At 45.5% G+C, this 16250-nt stretch overlaps 1 protein-coding gene across 1 annotated transcript in view; it reads right to left on the minus strand.

Annotated features, from left to right (window-relative positions):
* Positions 1 to 1587: 1587 nt before the first annotated feature.
* The window catches only part of LOC142572885 (neural cell adhesion molecule 2-like), a 297408-nt gene continuing 282745 nt past the window's right edge, over positions 1588 to 16250 (minus strand). Inside the window, exons 8-13 of the mRNA XM_075682323.1 lie at positions 14524 to 14811; positions 12129 to 12304; positions 11259 to 11385; positions 8162 to 8290; positions 3227 to 4242; positions 1588 to 2309 (exon numbers count right to left, since the gene is read on the minus strand). Of these exons, the coding sequence (XP_075538438.1) occupies positions 4091 to 4242; positions 8162 to 8290; positions 11259 to 11385; positions 12129 to 12304; positions 14524 to 14811 (872 nt within the window). The 3' untranslated portion in view covers positions 1588 to 2309; positions 3227 to 4090. The remainder of the gene's footprint in view (positions 2310 to 3226; positions 4243 to 8161; positions 8291 to 11258; positions 11386 to 12128; positions 12305 to 14523; positions 14812 to 16250) is intronic.

The following is a 16250-nucleotide window of genomic DNA, read 5'->3' on the forward strand; positions in this document are numbered from 1 at the left end:
AACAAGTGGAGGAAAGGATGAAAGAGCATGCATGGAGCGCGGATGAGAAACAGGGATGGCAAGGAGAGCGCGAGGGGTAAAGCGAAGGAGGGTGCAGCGGAACCATGAGGCGGAAAGCGGAGGAGGAAGCTATAGCGAAAGCGTGAGAATAAAAGCGCAGTGCGGCTCAAGACGGGCTTTGCGGCGACGATTGCTACGAGATGGCGCCAGAGTAGCATACGTTGTCTGTTCACCGATGACACCACCGATAGCACATATGGAAACAAAGCGCTGCACAAGTGGAGGTCTGTCTGTGGCGGCTGCTGTGAATCGCACGCTTAGTCACACACGCGCTGCACTTCCTGGTCTCCCGATTAGCGAGGCAGTCGCGCCACACTTCACTCCGTTTTCGACGTGCCGCTCGAGACGTATTGCCCGCGCCATCCAGTACATCGCGAAATGAAAACACGTATAAGCTGCGCGTAAATTTTGCATTAGGGAGTATCGCAATCGTCGTTGAACTTTTTTTCCCTTCTGTTATCGTCGTTCGTGTAAAAGATAAATTTTAATTTTGCGTGCCTCCTAGAGTGCCTTTCGCATCCTTTCTTGTCCCCGAACACACCAACTAATGACGATCCTCCTTAACCATCCCACTGGAAGACGGCGGCAGCTTTCAGTTGCGGCAAAATGCAAAACTGCCCCCATTAGGTGTGCAATAGAGAACTATGTAGTGGAAATTAATCCGGCGTCTGCCACTACGGCATGCCTCATAGTCACATCGTGATATTGACGGTTGAACCCCAGAATTTACTTATTAAATTAGTTTATTTGAGAAGCGAAGTTGTTGCACACATTCTTTGAATTTTTCAGAACTTTCACTGAGCGCCTCCTGTGGTAACCTCGCTTTAATGGTTCAACTAACAGAATTATGAAATTGTGTTTGCAGCCCACAGAGCCTATTACCTTTTCATTAAAGATTTGTATATGAGAGAGGGAAGCAGTTGGCATCATGACCCCAAATCGTTGCATTTCTCTTTTCTGTGCTGATTGTGTTGCAGACAGATTGATAATTACCATGATAATGCCTTTGTTATATTGACCTACCTGAATTGCAAGCGTTCATTCAACCTCGTATTTCGAGAATACCACGGCACTCTCGTCCCAGGTCTCTCTGGGGTTGACTCATTCCCTATTCCGTTTTATTGTAAACTTTCAGGGTACCTTGGTACCAAATATCATTGCTTTCCTGGAAACAATAATGCACCCTTCGCACTATGTGCTCAATAAAGTTATTTATTCTGTATCGCTCACACTATAAAGACTTTTTCCATGGACTTGATAAGAATTCAGGGTCCATTTAGTGGTAAATGGGAGAGAAATGTGTTAACATTGCCTGGCATTTGTTTGAGGTCCCGGATCCCGAATAAATCTCTGTTCACCGCACTACCAAGTGTTCTGCAGGAACTCAGTCGACCGATATGCTGCCAGTTCGCGGAGCAAAGTGCGACTGACGGTGGTCTGGGGCACACGACTCTCATGTACATTATGTATGTATGGGTGTATAAGTATTATTAACACAATGAAACACTTTCAACATGTATGGTGGCAATCTGAAAGTCAACTTGCGCTTTATTGTCAACGATTTCAACATGAAACCAAACGATAGGCAGGTGAGAACGAACATGTGTGGCACATTCTGCGTATAAATGTAATATAGATTAAATACGCGTGTGTCCAGCACGATAAGCAACCGAACTCACGTCGAAAGGACACACATGGGTTGCTGGACACATGTGAAGACTTTCTTTATTTTCCTTCTCGAGTTCAACTTCCCACATTCCTGACACGTTCCTTGGTTTTTAAAGGTTGCACATCATAGGCAAAATCTAACCATAAGCGCGCTCATGTAACGATAACTATAACGTGGTGATGACAGTGACAGCATTGTCCATGTTTCAACGGCAAATATCAACGGACTTCTCTGCACACTGGTGACGAAAGAAGGGGCACGTGGAAATTTAGTCGCCTGCTGTGAACAGGCAAAATAGTCTGGCGAGCTTCACAGACGCTAGGAGGTTGGCGAGGGCACAGAGCGCGGGCATATAAAAATAACATCTCCCAGACCATGTTTTTAAAGCGTCGAACAAGAGCCGTACGGCACAGGCGACGACCTTTGTTGTTCGTGGCAGGCGTTTCCTTTCAGTTGACTGTACCACTTTTGACAGCTTCAATAATATTCTGCCTTTATGCTCCAAACTTGCGATTATGCTTTTTTTCTTCGCGTGCTCGCTTCAGACTCTTCCATCATAGTTTGTGTACACGAGACCTGTCTGAAAGGGGGAAAACAAGAAAAGCACAAGCGATTATCGAAGTGGGTAGCAAATACGCACAAAGAGTTTGCGGCAACTCACAGGCTATAAAAGATGTATAGTTATATGACCTCATCGGGACCGCACATACCCTTGTATACTTTATTTTGCAAAGTGTTACATTAGATGCAAACGGACGTTGTTCGTTTCTGAATTTAAGTGGACAACTGAATTTGCCAAGTTTCAAATATTTTCATTAATGTGTGTGAGCTCTAAACAGGCACCCAAACTGTCTGTAAGAAGTGATAGAATTATCATTAAAATAGGAGTGTTCCCAACGACTGTAACAAGGCTTAACGACAATCGGAGTATCCGTTGTGGTATGGTGCCTGCAAGGCAAAGCGACTTCAGTGCTTCATCTTCTACACTGTGTAGACCCCATGAGCAGTGCAAGAGAGCACACCCAAAATAGCTTTCACGAAGTCATGGAAACAGAAAAGTACATCTCGCATCGGTGAGTGTAATGAGATTAAACGTTCCTTAAAGATCCTTGTTACATCTTGGCATGTGAAGTTAATATCCGCAGATCGAGTAATCGGTTAAAAATGAATTCAGTGTTCCCGGTTATGTTGATGAGACTTTATTTACGAGTATTTTAGTGTTATATCTGCATAACTTGACTGCCCACCCCTCACACAACGCCCCATTTACTATGGGTATTTAAGGTGATAAAATAATGTGAATAAAATTACTGCACTTCCTACTGTAGAGACAAAAATTTCTTAGAAAAAATCAACTACTTCCATGGAATTGAACTAAATGAAAGGCTAAGACATGAGATAAGTTGCACCAAAGTTACACCATAATGTAGAAAGAAAGAAAAAATCCACAAGAACGCGCAAGGGCGTTTTCGAGGATGCATTATAATGTCAACTTACATTTTTAAGTGAGCAGCACATATGATGAAGCGTTTGTTCTTTCTTCTGCTTTACGGTATGACAATGCGAGCTTGTACGACACGCCGCAAGTCTCTATGAGTATCACTGTGTCCGTGTCACTTGTGATTGATGACACAGGTATGTACGAACAAATTGTTAGTAGTTCAGAAGGAAAGCTTCCGCGTGCCCGAGTCCCTGAATTTTCAAGGACGAGCACATCTATTTCCGAAGAAATGGGAATGCACAAGGTACCGCGTCTGAAACATCACTCGTAGGGCGAGTCTTTGCAGCACTCCCCAATTTTTTCCAGTTTTGTGGCGGCACACACACACACACTTGAGCAGGGGCCGCGCCTCGTTGGCAGGGCACCGTTTCCACTTGTTAATTCAGTTCATTGCAGAAAAGGACACACGGGAGGGAAGATTCAAATAAAGAAGCGCGTGTAGAGTGACCAAACACAATAGCAGCAGCTTTTCGACATGTCCACTTTTACTCATCGTAAGCCATCACTCACGTCGTTCAGGCCGTCCATAACACGTCGTTAGCACGTCCGTAACGCGGTCTAATGTTCATGTTTGTCTCACAACTCAATAAAAGAATATTAAAAAATGAAATAACCAAGAAAAGAAGCTTGCTCAGGCGAATGATTTGATGAGCGCGGCCGGTAACTTGGAGCTTCTTCATTTCATTTTTTGGTGACACAGACTTTACAGGTGGTGATTTCTTCTTATGCAGCGATGAAAGAGTGTCAATGAAAACGAACAATCAGGCGAGGTACGGCACTCTGGTGTGCCTGCCTCCTGCTGGCCTTCTATTGCGTCAATTTGCAGGCTGGGGACAGTGCGGCTTCAGTACGTCCCTTGCTCATAGGCCGGTGCTCTTCTTGACGATCCAAACTTGGTTGTCTTCCTTCGGGTAAACGGACGAAATTTGCAGCTGCATGGCCTCTTGCGTGCTTGCGGTCGTTGTAGATGGGCAAGCGTCTGTCTCCGTAGCGTCTTTCTTGGCCGTTCGACCTGCGCAAGCGGCAAAAAATATATATAAAGTTGTGCAAGCCATCCACGACTATTGGTAATGTAAGCGAACGGCTCAACAAACTTTCGAGGGCTATTTTCTTGAGTAAACATATGATCCGCATTAAAGGCTACACTTGTTGCAGTGAGGAAATTCAGGTATGCACATCCTTTCTTGGTCATAGAATGGAACCTATAACCAGTGCATCTGTAGCGGTGCTACCACCCTCTCCTGCAGCCGCGACAGGGGCAGAGGGTGGCGGGACAAGAGGAGGCTTGTCCTTCCCGAGCACTCCATGAGAGTGTGTAGACCTTCGGACTCCCTGAAACTCTCGCGCCACAGCCCTTACGTCTCAAATCAGGCTTTCGGTAGAAAACGCGCCCAGCAACTCGGCTGTGCGAGAGTACGCTCCCTTTGTAGCGTCTTGGTAGTGGTGGTGAAAGTCTAACACCACCGACCGCCAGTTGGAAACCATAAAAACGGGCGAGAAAGCCAAAGAAACCTATCCGCATTGAGAGCTTAGTAGTTTTGCCCTAAGGGGCGAATCGTTGCGAGCAAAAGCAACGTTTAGCTCTGTGCCGAAGCCCTTAAGCCGGTGGGTTATAATCGCGCGGGGGCAAGACGTTTCGGCGAGATAGCACGCGAGGCAACTACAGCTGCGCGGCAGATCGAGCGTGCAGACAGTAACGAGCTTCGCACCATATCCGTGTTCTGATGCACCTCGTGGTACGGCCAGACTGGACTTCGGAGCACGTGATATGAATTCAGTCCGACCGTGCTACGAGGTGCCTTGGAACACTGGGGAGGATGGGAATATCGTAGTTGCCGCAGCTGCCAACAGCGCCGCCGTGGTGTTACAGGCGTTCCGCGTCGATTGTATAGGAGATGGTGCTGAAGGAAAACGACCGGTCTTTTTTTAGCTAAATATTTTTTTTCTAACTAAAGATGATTGTATGCGCACCACAATTTCGCTGCACAGCAAAAAGCGTGAGACTGTGCTGGCTTCGCTTCACAGTATTTTGCAAGCAAGAGCACTGCACGTCCCTCTGTTTTGGGGGGATCTGCACTCGCGAGCTGCACACTCACCGCCGATCCCGTGACAGCACGACTGCGACGATTTCGATGGCGAAAGCGCGCCTCGAGCGTCCGTATCATTGTTACACACAGTAAGATATTTGAAGGAACGTTAACTAGCGCCAACGAAGCATATCGGGTTTGGTTACAAACGTTTTCTGCACCGTGGCGGTGGTGCAGTTTTGTGTCGATTTGTTTTTGTTCCATATATACAATGCGCAACCGAAAAGCGAGATGCTGAAAGAAAATTCCAGCAATGGATTGGACCTCGCCCAGTTTCTCAACTTTCTTCCGAAATTAGGCATGCGAACTTAGTAATTTTTTAGCAAGATGGGTGATGGTGTCCATAGGTAATAATTGAGCACGTAATATACGGCGCTATCACTTTCAAGCTTCACGAAATTATATAAAGAATGCATGTCACAGATTACAGAATTCTTGTTATTGAGCTGGATTATACGAAGAGGCGGACTTTACTAGCACGCGAATTCGAAACACAAATTCAGGAAATTAGCCAAAATTTACTAGTGAGCTTCTTAATGGCAATCTGCGACGCTTACTGCAATTTGCGAATCGTAGCCTGTGAGTTTGCAAGACGTATTCACTTGAAATGAATCGCCAAAAGTATACCAGTTTCGAGATACTATTTCGCAAAGTGTGAGACGAGATACATGCGTGTTCCAGTTAGTTTTGTGCTTAGATGCATAAAAGAGCGTTTTGTTGAAGAAGTGAACCAGCAGTGCATTTTTACGTCGAGTTTTACGGCGCACATGTCGAAGCTGGCGTCATTTTGGAAATAATTCCAAATGAGCACGTCTGACAATCTCACCGGCCACAATACGCAAATTTCAACATGTGCCGCGAAGCTAATTAGTTAGGATGTTGAGTGAATTTTGTTAATTAGCTGAATATGTATTTCGTCTCTCGCACAAACAATGTTCGCCTCTGTGAGTAATCCAGCCCAATTATTAGTGTTATGTTATCTGAAACAGACGATTTTAAAAAATGCATAAAAAATAGAAAGGTGATCACCCCGTATAGCACTCTGAACGTGATCAAAGCACAATTTCACACGTTGGCACTGCGCGAAGTGCAACCGAAACGATGATGTATTTCTTCACATACTAGGGTACATATATTGTAAATTTATAACAACGTAATCAACGGTAACAACACGATCGTTCTAGTAATGAAGACAAAGAAATCAGCTCCGACATTAACAACACCTCCATTTATTGGAGGGGTTGGAAATGTGCGCACGCCCTCAGTGTTTAGTTACAATAAACCACTACAAAGCAAAGAGGCAGGCACATTTGTTTTCGGACCACCATTTCTGTATGTACCGAAGCGGACGCCAGGCTCTGCTTCCCCCACGAGGCGAGCCATGGAGTATCTCAAGGAGGTTTGCTCGCACCGTGATGCTGAAGGATGCGAACGAAAGAAAAAAAAAGAGGGAAACATGTGGCTTTATTGAATGGGGAAGGGCGAATGAAGTATGTTTGAAAGTTTGAATGAAGTTTGAAATGGTGAGCCTCTCTCGCGAGTCTGTATCTGCTCCGTTATTGTTAATCATAGAGGGCGCTTTGTTCTTCGAAGCTTCATATAGGAAGCAGAATGGACCACCTTTTACCGTGTCTTCCTTTGTATTTCCGACAATAGAGCGCCGCGTCTCGTCGATTTCTTTGTGTACACTTTGTTAGAAGCCGGAATACGCGCTTTAACATGACAATAGCAAGGAAACACAAAGAAAACTGCACCCTTTTCTGTCCTGGCCTTTGATTGAATGTTGTAAGGGGTGCTAGCGGATCTCTCTGAAGAACGACGCAGGAGTGTTTGCGCCCGCATAGGAAACTATAATTTACATGTGAACTGAACAGCAATGTAAACCTGGTGAATTTCAAATTAAGAATTATTTGAAAGCTGGTATCGCGCCAACTTTTTTTTCTTTATTTGAGTGATTTATTTCTGTAATTTTTGCTCCTCCAAGTAATTGGTCGGGTCGTTGTTTATGAGCAAACAAAGTCTGTTTAAAAGATGAGTTCCACAAGGGCATACTGCTCAAATCAAAGATCATTCACTAAGTGCAAAACATTATTCTACAACAAAACCATCATTATCATCATCATCCTTGTCACGCCCACTGTGGGGGAAAGGCCTCTCTTATACTTCTCCAACTACCCCGGTACTGTACTAATCGTGGCCATGTTGTCTCTGCAAACTTCTTAATCTCATTCGCCCACCTAACTTGCTGCCGCCCCCTGCTACGCTTCCCTTTCCTTGGAATCCAGTCCGTAACCCGTAATGACCATCGGTTATCTTCCCTCCTCATTACATGTCCTGCCCATGCCCCCCCCCCCCCCCCTTTCTTTCTCTTGATTTCAACTAAGACGTCAGTAACTCACGTTTGTTCTTCTCTCACCCAATCTGCTCTTTTCTTATCCCTTAACGTTAGACCCAGCATTCTCCTTTCCATATATATATATATATATATATATATATATATATATATATATATATATATAGTCCGGTGTCTCTGCAGTCGCCTACATGCTACTGTACATCGGGAAAGGGATGAGAGATCGAATAGTATTAGAAGAGAGAGACATATCTATATGTCTCGTAAGACCGAGCTGTTATCAGCACTAGTCAGTTATCACAGCTGCGTGAATATGTTTATCAACTTAGGTTAACATTACGAGCTTAATGAGCTTGCTTGACAGGGGGTTAAATCTGTCGACTAGGCCGCTGGTGCTTTGAATAGTATGTAGGCAACAGCTATACCTTCGCTACCGAAAACCCGTACTCTTCTATTTTTCTTTTTAGTTAGGACTAAAAACCTGTACTCACTCTTCTTGAAGAAATCACTTCTTCTCAGCTTCACCACCGCGAGCACGATGAGTGGCAACAGGCAGAGTAGAGCCACACCCACGACCACCGCGAGGAGCAAGACGTTCGTGTAGATTTTCGCCGCGCTGCCTGCATCCAAAAGGGGCGACCCATTTATGAGTTCCAAGATAACAAGAACCAGTTACTACTCTTACTGCATCATGTATCATATGCACTGCATTATTATTGCGCGTATAACCCGCAATAAGAATGCAAAAAAAGGGAAACTTAAATCGGGGTGCGAAGTTATACGCAAATTTCCCCATGAAGTGTGGCTTCACGGCAATGTGGGATGAGAATTGCGCCTTTACATGTGGCTTCACGGCAGAACGACGGGCACTGCTTTAGGTTCAGGTTTCCCGCGATTTAATTTTGTTATTCACTAGGCTACCGCAACCTATTCCCAACTTTGCATGTTGAAGCTTCCCTCTCCCCTCCAACATAGCCCAATCTCCTCCTCTTTATCAAATCGCCACTTTGCGTTTAGTAGTTAGCGAATAGTGCGCGCGGCGTCGGCAGTCTAGAACTCGGATCACAATGAGCTGCGCTCAACGGCCATCCTGGCACAGCAGAAGCTTATGATGGTAAAAGCAGCGCAATACAAAAACGGCCACGCCAGACAGGCGCTGAGCTAACAGTTGTTAGTTCAGCGCATGTCTTATTTCCTTGCCTTGTGTTGGCCTTGTTTTTGCGCTGCTTTTTACCACTAAGGTAAACCAACTCGCGCAATTTTACAGTCTATTGTTGATGATAAAGCTCACACGACGGAGCAAGACGTGATTCGGATTTCTGATTGCATGTCACACCACCATACGTACGTCACCCGCGCCTGCGGTGCTCCCTTGGTCCGCGCGGAGCGCTTCGAGATACGGCTCCGTCGCGTTTGCGCCTTGGCTTATGCGCGGGCTGCTCCGTCTGCACTGTTTTCTTCTCGTTGTACGAATGCAAGCCTGAAAGCTGCGAAGTGATCTGATTCACGTCACATGTCGCGAGACTGATTCGTCCGCGACCAGGTCCGTTTTGCGAATTCAGCTTTATCAGCATCGTCGATGAGGAGGGGGACAAGAGCCGCTGGCTGAAGATACGACGTGGACGGGTCGCGCATCTGCGAGCGCGAACTTCTTGCAAGAATTTTAAAGTTGTTATATGCAGCTATTCGCGCCGTGTTATACGCGCGGATTTTTCTTTTTCTTTCCGAGTTCTTGTAATTGGAAGTGCCGGCTATGCGCGGTGGCCGGTTAAACGCGGAAAAATACGGTATATTAGAATTAAGACAACTTCGTCTAGCCAAATGTAATCGGAAAGAAAGAGCACCAACACATTTATCGGAAACCTATGTCCTATCTAGCAGAAAAATACGTAGCCATTGTAGCAGTGGAAACAATCTTCGAATTGGTCTTTCTGAAAAAAATGCGTGGCGGCAGCTCGTTACGGAAGGTGTAAGAAGTTCATAAACAGGTTCATAAACATCACAAGCATTAAATCAGTGCACCAAATTTACTAGGGTCCCTTTTGTTTGTTTATTAGCTTACTCTGATCATCTGGTTTAAAAATACTCTTGGCTCGTTCTGTGATGCGAGCGTTACTACCTTAAGCATAGATATCATACAGCCTGCAGTTAAAGATTGTTTTGTGAAGAAGAGCACAGGTTTGCTTTATCGCAGAGCACGTTTTATAGCAAAGTGCGCTGTTTCTACGGGCTATACTCATTCTTAGCTTCATTAGTGCAAATGAATATGGCACAAGTAAGGAGAGGGCGAGCCAAGCAATAAAATTCGTGGAGGTGAACCAGATGCAGGTTCGGTCTGCTACCCTGCACTTGAGGGAAAGAGAAAGAGGAGGACAATGTAAATACCACCAGTATTTACGATAATAATAGCTTGGGGCCGCCTCTTTTCCAGGAGCTGCTAACAACTGCAGAAACAAATAACTCTTGGACGAAGAGAAAGCATTTCTTTTTCGGCTTGCGTCAAGCTCCTAAAATCTCTGAGAAGCAAAAAAAATTGCCATAAAACGCAGATGTATAAATGCTACGCCCCAAATTACGAGACTCGATTACACAATCAAGAATGACGGTATGAAACTTTAAAGAAACTTTGGCTAGCTGGAGCTGCAATAAGTGCGCTCCATTTCTGAAGCAGTGTTTCAATCTTTTAGAGATGTTGTGACAGACTTTTCAAGTTTGCTGCAATTGAAAAGTCTTTCTGCGGGGGTATAATGTACACTACTACCTGAATGGCGTATTACATATCGTACGCAACAATTTTAGTTAATAAATTCGCAGCCGTGTGTTTATTTGGAAAAAGTATGGTTTGTTTAAGCATACCTTGTGCAAACAAAGGCTTAGAAAATAAATGTTCATGCAATCAGGGGATAAATGCGAATAAATTGTATCATATATGTGCGCATAGTTCCCCTTTCCTACAAAAGATAGACAGTGAGCGACAAAAAAAGGGCGGAAGGCATACGTTCCTCCACGTAATGAATGCTGCGGCAGTGTCATCACATCACGTTGCGTTGTTACCGGTACATGGCCGGTTACACAACAATTAATTGTTTAATAGTACAGCCACGACTGGCATGTCAAGTAATTCAAGGGAGTTATAACATGTCTAAACCTTATTTTTATAAGCCTTTGATGATATATTGTATATGAAGATGTATACCACGAAATATTATTTTGGTGGAGCCAGTTTACGTAAACTAATAGCTATAAGCTCTTCCTTATGCGGACGTAATTCTTGTTTTTCGATTGGAATAAAAGCAAAATACTGCATAGAAATTTGTCATTATTCCTAGAGTAGCACGGACCTACTCGGCGATATGTTATCTAACAATGCAACGCAAAATATGCATCGTGTATTGCTAACTGCAGTGACCACTGTAGAAGTTACCGTTCAGGTGCTGGCCACTTGACTGACGCACATACAACGGCCGAGCTTCATGCAATTTTCTTGGTCAAAATGGCCACCAATCACTCACGTACACACGAAGGCACACACACGCATGCACACAAACAAACACATAAATCATACAGCCCAGCTGACTTGTATCTTACCCGACTTGGTGAGCTTCCCTACTAGAGGCATGATAGGTGGCAGAATGGTGAGCTCGGGGCTTCGGCCGCGCTCATTCACAGCTGATACAACCAGGAAATACTCTACGCCCGGAAGGAGGTCGTGAACCTGTTAAGTTGGAATAAAAATAAACCATGTATTGCGTCTTCTGACGCAGCACATATGAAGTTTCGTTGACATTCGCCATCTGAATAAGATTGTGGCATTATGGAGGGACCAAGTATCTGAGTGCATTCATTTCCACTTTTCTCACGAGGAGGACCTCACGGATGAACCCAACTCTCTCTTTAAGCAAGCCCGACCATCAGCAAATTTGTCTAGAACATGGGAGCGTGCGCATCGTTTGTTCCTTTCGTATAACAGAAGTCGCTGGTTTGACCCACCGACCCACCGATGCAAGCTAACTGAGATGCATCACAACGAAAGACAACAATGCTAGAATATTTGAAGTGTTCTGCCAGCTTATAGGTAAGTGCTCCTGAACGCTGTTGGTCCAATGGTGGGTTACATAAAAGAACAAAAAATAACCAGTACATTTCACCCATGTGATTTGCCAATGCCCGCGTGATTCCTAAGTTTCTCTAATAAACGTAACCGCGGATTACAGTATTATTTTCCCATAAATCATAATCAGCATTATTAACTGTTGTGGCCCCTGGCAGGCTATCATACTTAGGGTAGGTGGAGATGGCCGCGCGTCGGCATTACAGTGAAGCATGAAAATTACATGGCTGGAAATGTCAGATAAACAATTTTTTTTTTCAATGCGCTTGGCATTTATGGTGTCGGATCTTCGTCTATATGCTACCGCGATACCCTGTGTGAACCTGAAAAGAGGCGTGTGCGCTTACCCAAAAGTCTGGTTTGTCGGCAGTGAAGTTAGCAGACACAGTGGCTGTCAGCACATCATGCACGGAGAGCACGAAGTGTGCCGGCAGGTGTCCGTCCGAGCCCGCCTGGCACTCAAGGTGTAGCGATCCCTCGGTCTGGTTTGTGATGGAGCAGTTCTCTACGGGCCCCGGAGGACCTGCTTCCAGACGGGCCGACAATATGGCGAGAAGAAAACGTGAGCAGGGAAATGGGAACAATGAAGAATAAACATGGCGCGAGACAAGAAATTCGAATAAAAATAACAACATGGAAATAATAACTTACTAGGCTTTGGATTCTGCACCAAGGGAAAGTCTGTTTAGCGTTACCACATCACAATTGCTCACACTATTCTCGAAAGGGCTGATGGTCTAGCATGTCGCAGTTCTATCAGTGACGAGTGGTGAAAGGAATAATTCTACAAACACGAAAATAGCATATTTGCTGTGCAATTCCATACGATTCAACAGATTCTGTACGAAGCATATGGGTTACATAACGATAGTTGTCTCCGACTAACACGAAGTGACATTGTATCTGAGGCAGCAGTAGAGACTGTTATTGTACGCAAGGTTCCCTGCAGCTTTCTCTTCGCAAAAATGTGTTGACGGGTGAACTTATCAGAGGAAATGTGGGCGTTTCTAGGTGTTCAGAGGTTTATCTCTTCTGCTCTTGGAAGCGAGTACTTCTTAGTTGGCTGGATGGGCACGTAAATCGTATTGCGCAAAATGCGTCACAGAAGATTAGCAGCTTCGCAAAATTTATTTTATCACTTCTGAGAAGCCTCGCTTCATATAGATCACAAGATGTGCTTTGGATTCACACAATCTTTTTGCGCATGTTAATAGCAGACACTGCGCTTCACGCTAAGCTTTCATTTTGGTGAAGAACCAAACAGCAGAGCATTACTTCTCCAAAGCTCAGCGACATGCGTATGTTCATAGATTCCTGGTAATTCGTTGAATTTCACACAGACCTAATTTCTTAAGCGACAAATACAGCTTAGATTTTTATTTGTTACAATAATAACTCACATATAACTTTCGCCACAAGTAATATGGTTGCATTTTCGCATAGAACCGGCGTATTGCTTGTTTTCTTGTTGGGAAATTGTAACAGTTTGCTGTTCAGCGGACGTCGCGTTTTTCAAGCGCACTATAGAAAAAATTCGTTTTCGTAGCACGGCGCAATATTGCACGGGTTTCTGCTACAAAACAGTATTCAGAACCGCCGTATTAAGCGGCCCCTTTGTAGCGATATTTGAATCGATAAGTTATTTGAACGTTGTATAATACATGAGTTGTCCTTAAGCTCACAGGATCCCTCGATAAATTAAATAGAGCAGTTGTCCTTAGGCTCGCATGATAAATATATATATTAAGAGCAACCGCATCTTTGATGTAAAAACAATCCTTTAGAGATATATGCCAATTTCACGTGACACAGATAAGACGGTGAAGTTGCGTAAGTAGGGTTGCCAACTGTCCCGACTTTTGAGCAGGTGTCTCGAGTACTGAGTTGACCAAGTTCAGATTGCAAACGTCCTACTTTAGCTTTCTTTTTCCGAATGAGAATCAATAAGCCAAATTCATTTTTATAATGCGTGACAGCTGCGTTTTACAGCTGGGTTCTTTTCTAGCTTTCTGTTATATTGTAATAAACGTAAAGACCGCCCTGTTTTGTCGCGGTTGTAGTTCTGTTGTGGGATTACGTGGTCCGATTATTTGTGTCCGTATTCTTAGCCGTGATAGCAAGGCAACTACCGAACCTTTGTTGTTGTAAATTGTGACAAGGTTGGACAAAAAAATAAATGTACAGCATTGTTGAACGTACCGACAAAGCCCCTGTCATTGACAGGGTCTGTCACCTTCAACTGGCTCCCTCCTCGCCCCCTGCGCCTTCTCTAAAGCCGGTAACCGTACGCGTAAGCGACTTCTCACACCCTACGGGAGCACTGGGGCTCCGTCTAATCACTCACGGCCTTGCACGAGCGCAGTAGTTATTGCGTTGCATAAGAACCAGAGCGTGGAGCCAGTATAGGGTGAAATGACGAGCAAGAATGACGGTCTAACTGTTAAAATTTCCGCGCATATAAGTTGTTTTCCATTCCAGTAGCATCAATGCAAGGTAACTTTTTATTTATTATCAGTGATTATTAAGCTTGAAAGCTAATTTGCGGCTCCCATCTCCGTGTGCTGCACTTACATTCGATATTGAACATGCTGTCGCCCTCATACCTTCCCCTCCGCAACGAAGCCGTTGCGGAGCTCCTATGAATAGCTGCGCTGTAAAACACCCGGAGTTGCCCAGATTTGCGAAACATTTCAAACGGCTATCGGCTTAATTGCAGAGTAAGCTAGCGGTTACATAACTCACCTGCTTGGACGACATGAAAGACGCACGGCTGTCGCTGCTTTCCAATGCGGTTGAACGCCGTGCAAAGTAGGGTCCCGTACTCTGTGTGGCTATGAGGGATGTATCGGGCGATGCTGTGCGTGCCCTCCGCCCAGAAGCTCTTGAGGGGCCGCTGTTGGAGCGTGCTGTTGAAGCGCCACTCGAACGTCACATTACTCGGGTCTGCCTCGACCTCGCAGTGCACCTCGACCTCCTGGTGACGTGATGCTGCGTACACCACGTGCTGGTTCGCCTTGCACAAGGGGGCGTCTGCGCCATCGCGAAGCACAAATGACAAACATCAAGTTTCGCGACGTCAAATTAAAGGACTAACTATTCATTCTTACGGCAGACGTTATAACGCCAGACCAGCGAGAAAAATTGCGGCTAATGCACAATAATTGCGGTAAATCTGTGTACTACGAGTGACGCACACAACACACATTTTATCTCCTCGCATTGTTAGTAACTCTGAAGAGCGTTTTTAAATTGATTGAAAACAGCAGATTTTAAACGGAAGAACACCTTGGATACTGACTGGTTTAGAGGGGTTTCTACTCAATAGGTTTAAGCCTAATAATGTGAATCTTAAGGGAATCGGGTATGAAGAGTAAACCTTAGAGGAGTGCTGAGACAAACAATCATACCGTGCTTTTATTTAATGGATCTGTCGGCTACATATTTTGGTACGAAGCATCAATTATTCGAAAGCGGCAGCAACCACAACAAAAAAATTCTAGGGCACCTAAGAACGTTTTATGAGTTACGAAAGCGAAAACGGTACGAGCTGCCCAAAGCCGGCAGGAGCGTACCGCCGCTAAGCCCAGTGTGGGTGAGAGAAAAAAAAAAAAGAGAGAGCGAGAGAGAGAGAGAGAGAGAGAGAGAGAGAGAGAGAGAGAGAGAGAGAGAGAGAGAGAGAGAGAGAGAGAGAGAGAGAGAGAGAGAGAGAGAGAGAGAGAGAGACGCTGACCACGCGCCAGCTTCCTAGAGCGAGAGGGCGCCACCCGTACGCGCGCTTCACGTGACTTCCTCGTCCCGCGGCGTCGTATCTGCTCTGTAGAGGCGCGCTAGTGACGTGGCGTCGCGCCGATGTCCTTACACCACACTTGGCGGGCAAACGCAGCAGCCACGAGCAGCGACATAATGCGCAGGTAGCTCGAGCACCACGGGCGACGAAAAAAAGAGTACGCGCAGTGCGTGCGCCACGAGCAACGAGAGAAAAGCATGCACAGTACGGACGGCTTCTCCCGCTCTGCTCCGTCGAGGCGCGCTCGTGATGTGGCGTCGTAGCCAATTGAAATGTAGGTGCCGCTTGGCTGCTACAGAGGCGGGCTTTTCTGCGTAGTGGGTTATCTGATGCTTTAATATTTACTGAAGGCAGCTTTACGCGACCCTCTAAAAACGTGTATAGTGGCAAAGCGCAGTGCGGCTTAGGTCATGAACAAGGCTATCACGTATTCTAAAGCGAATGGGCGATCGCACAGTATCCCAAACAAAAAAACAGCCCAGGGGTGCGATCGGAGATGATTGTTCGGCGAGTTCGTTCGGTCACCGGCGCGCGCAATTGGCCAACTCTGCGCCGACGTTGGCAGCCGCGGGGCGCGGCCACGTTTTTGGTGACGTCAAAATGACAGCACGCTCCTGTCAATCATCCTCCCACCGAGCATATCGTCTGCTAGGCGCCGAACCCGACGGGAGCTGGGAAGTTT

This window comes from Dermacentor variabilis, chromosome 2 (genome assembly GCF_050947875.1).
Source record: "Dermacentor variabilis isolate Ectoservices chromosome 2, ASM5094787v1, whole genome shotgun sequence".
Lineage (NCBI taxonomy): Eukaryota > Metazoa > Arthropoda > Arachnida > Ixodida > Ixodidae > Dermacentor > Dermacentor variabilis.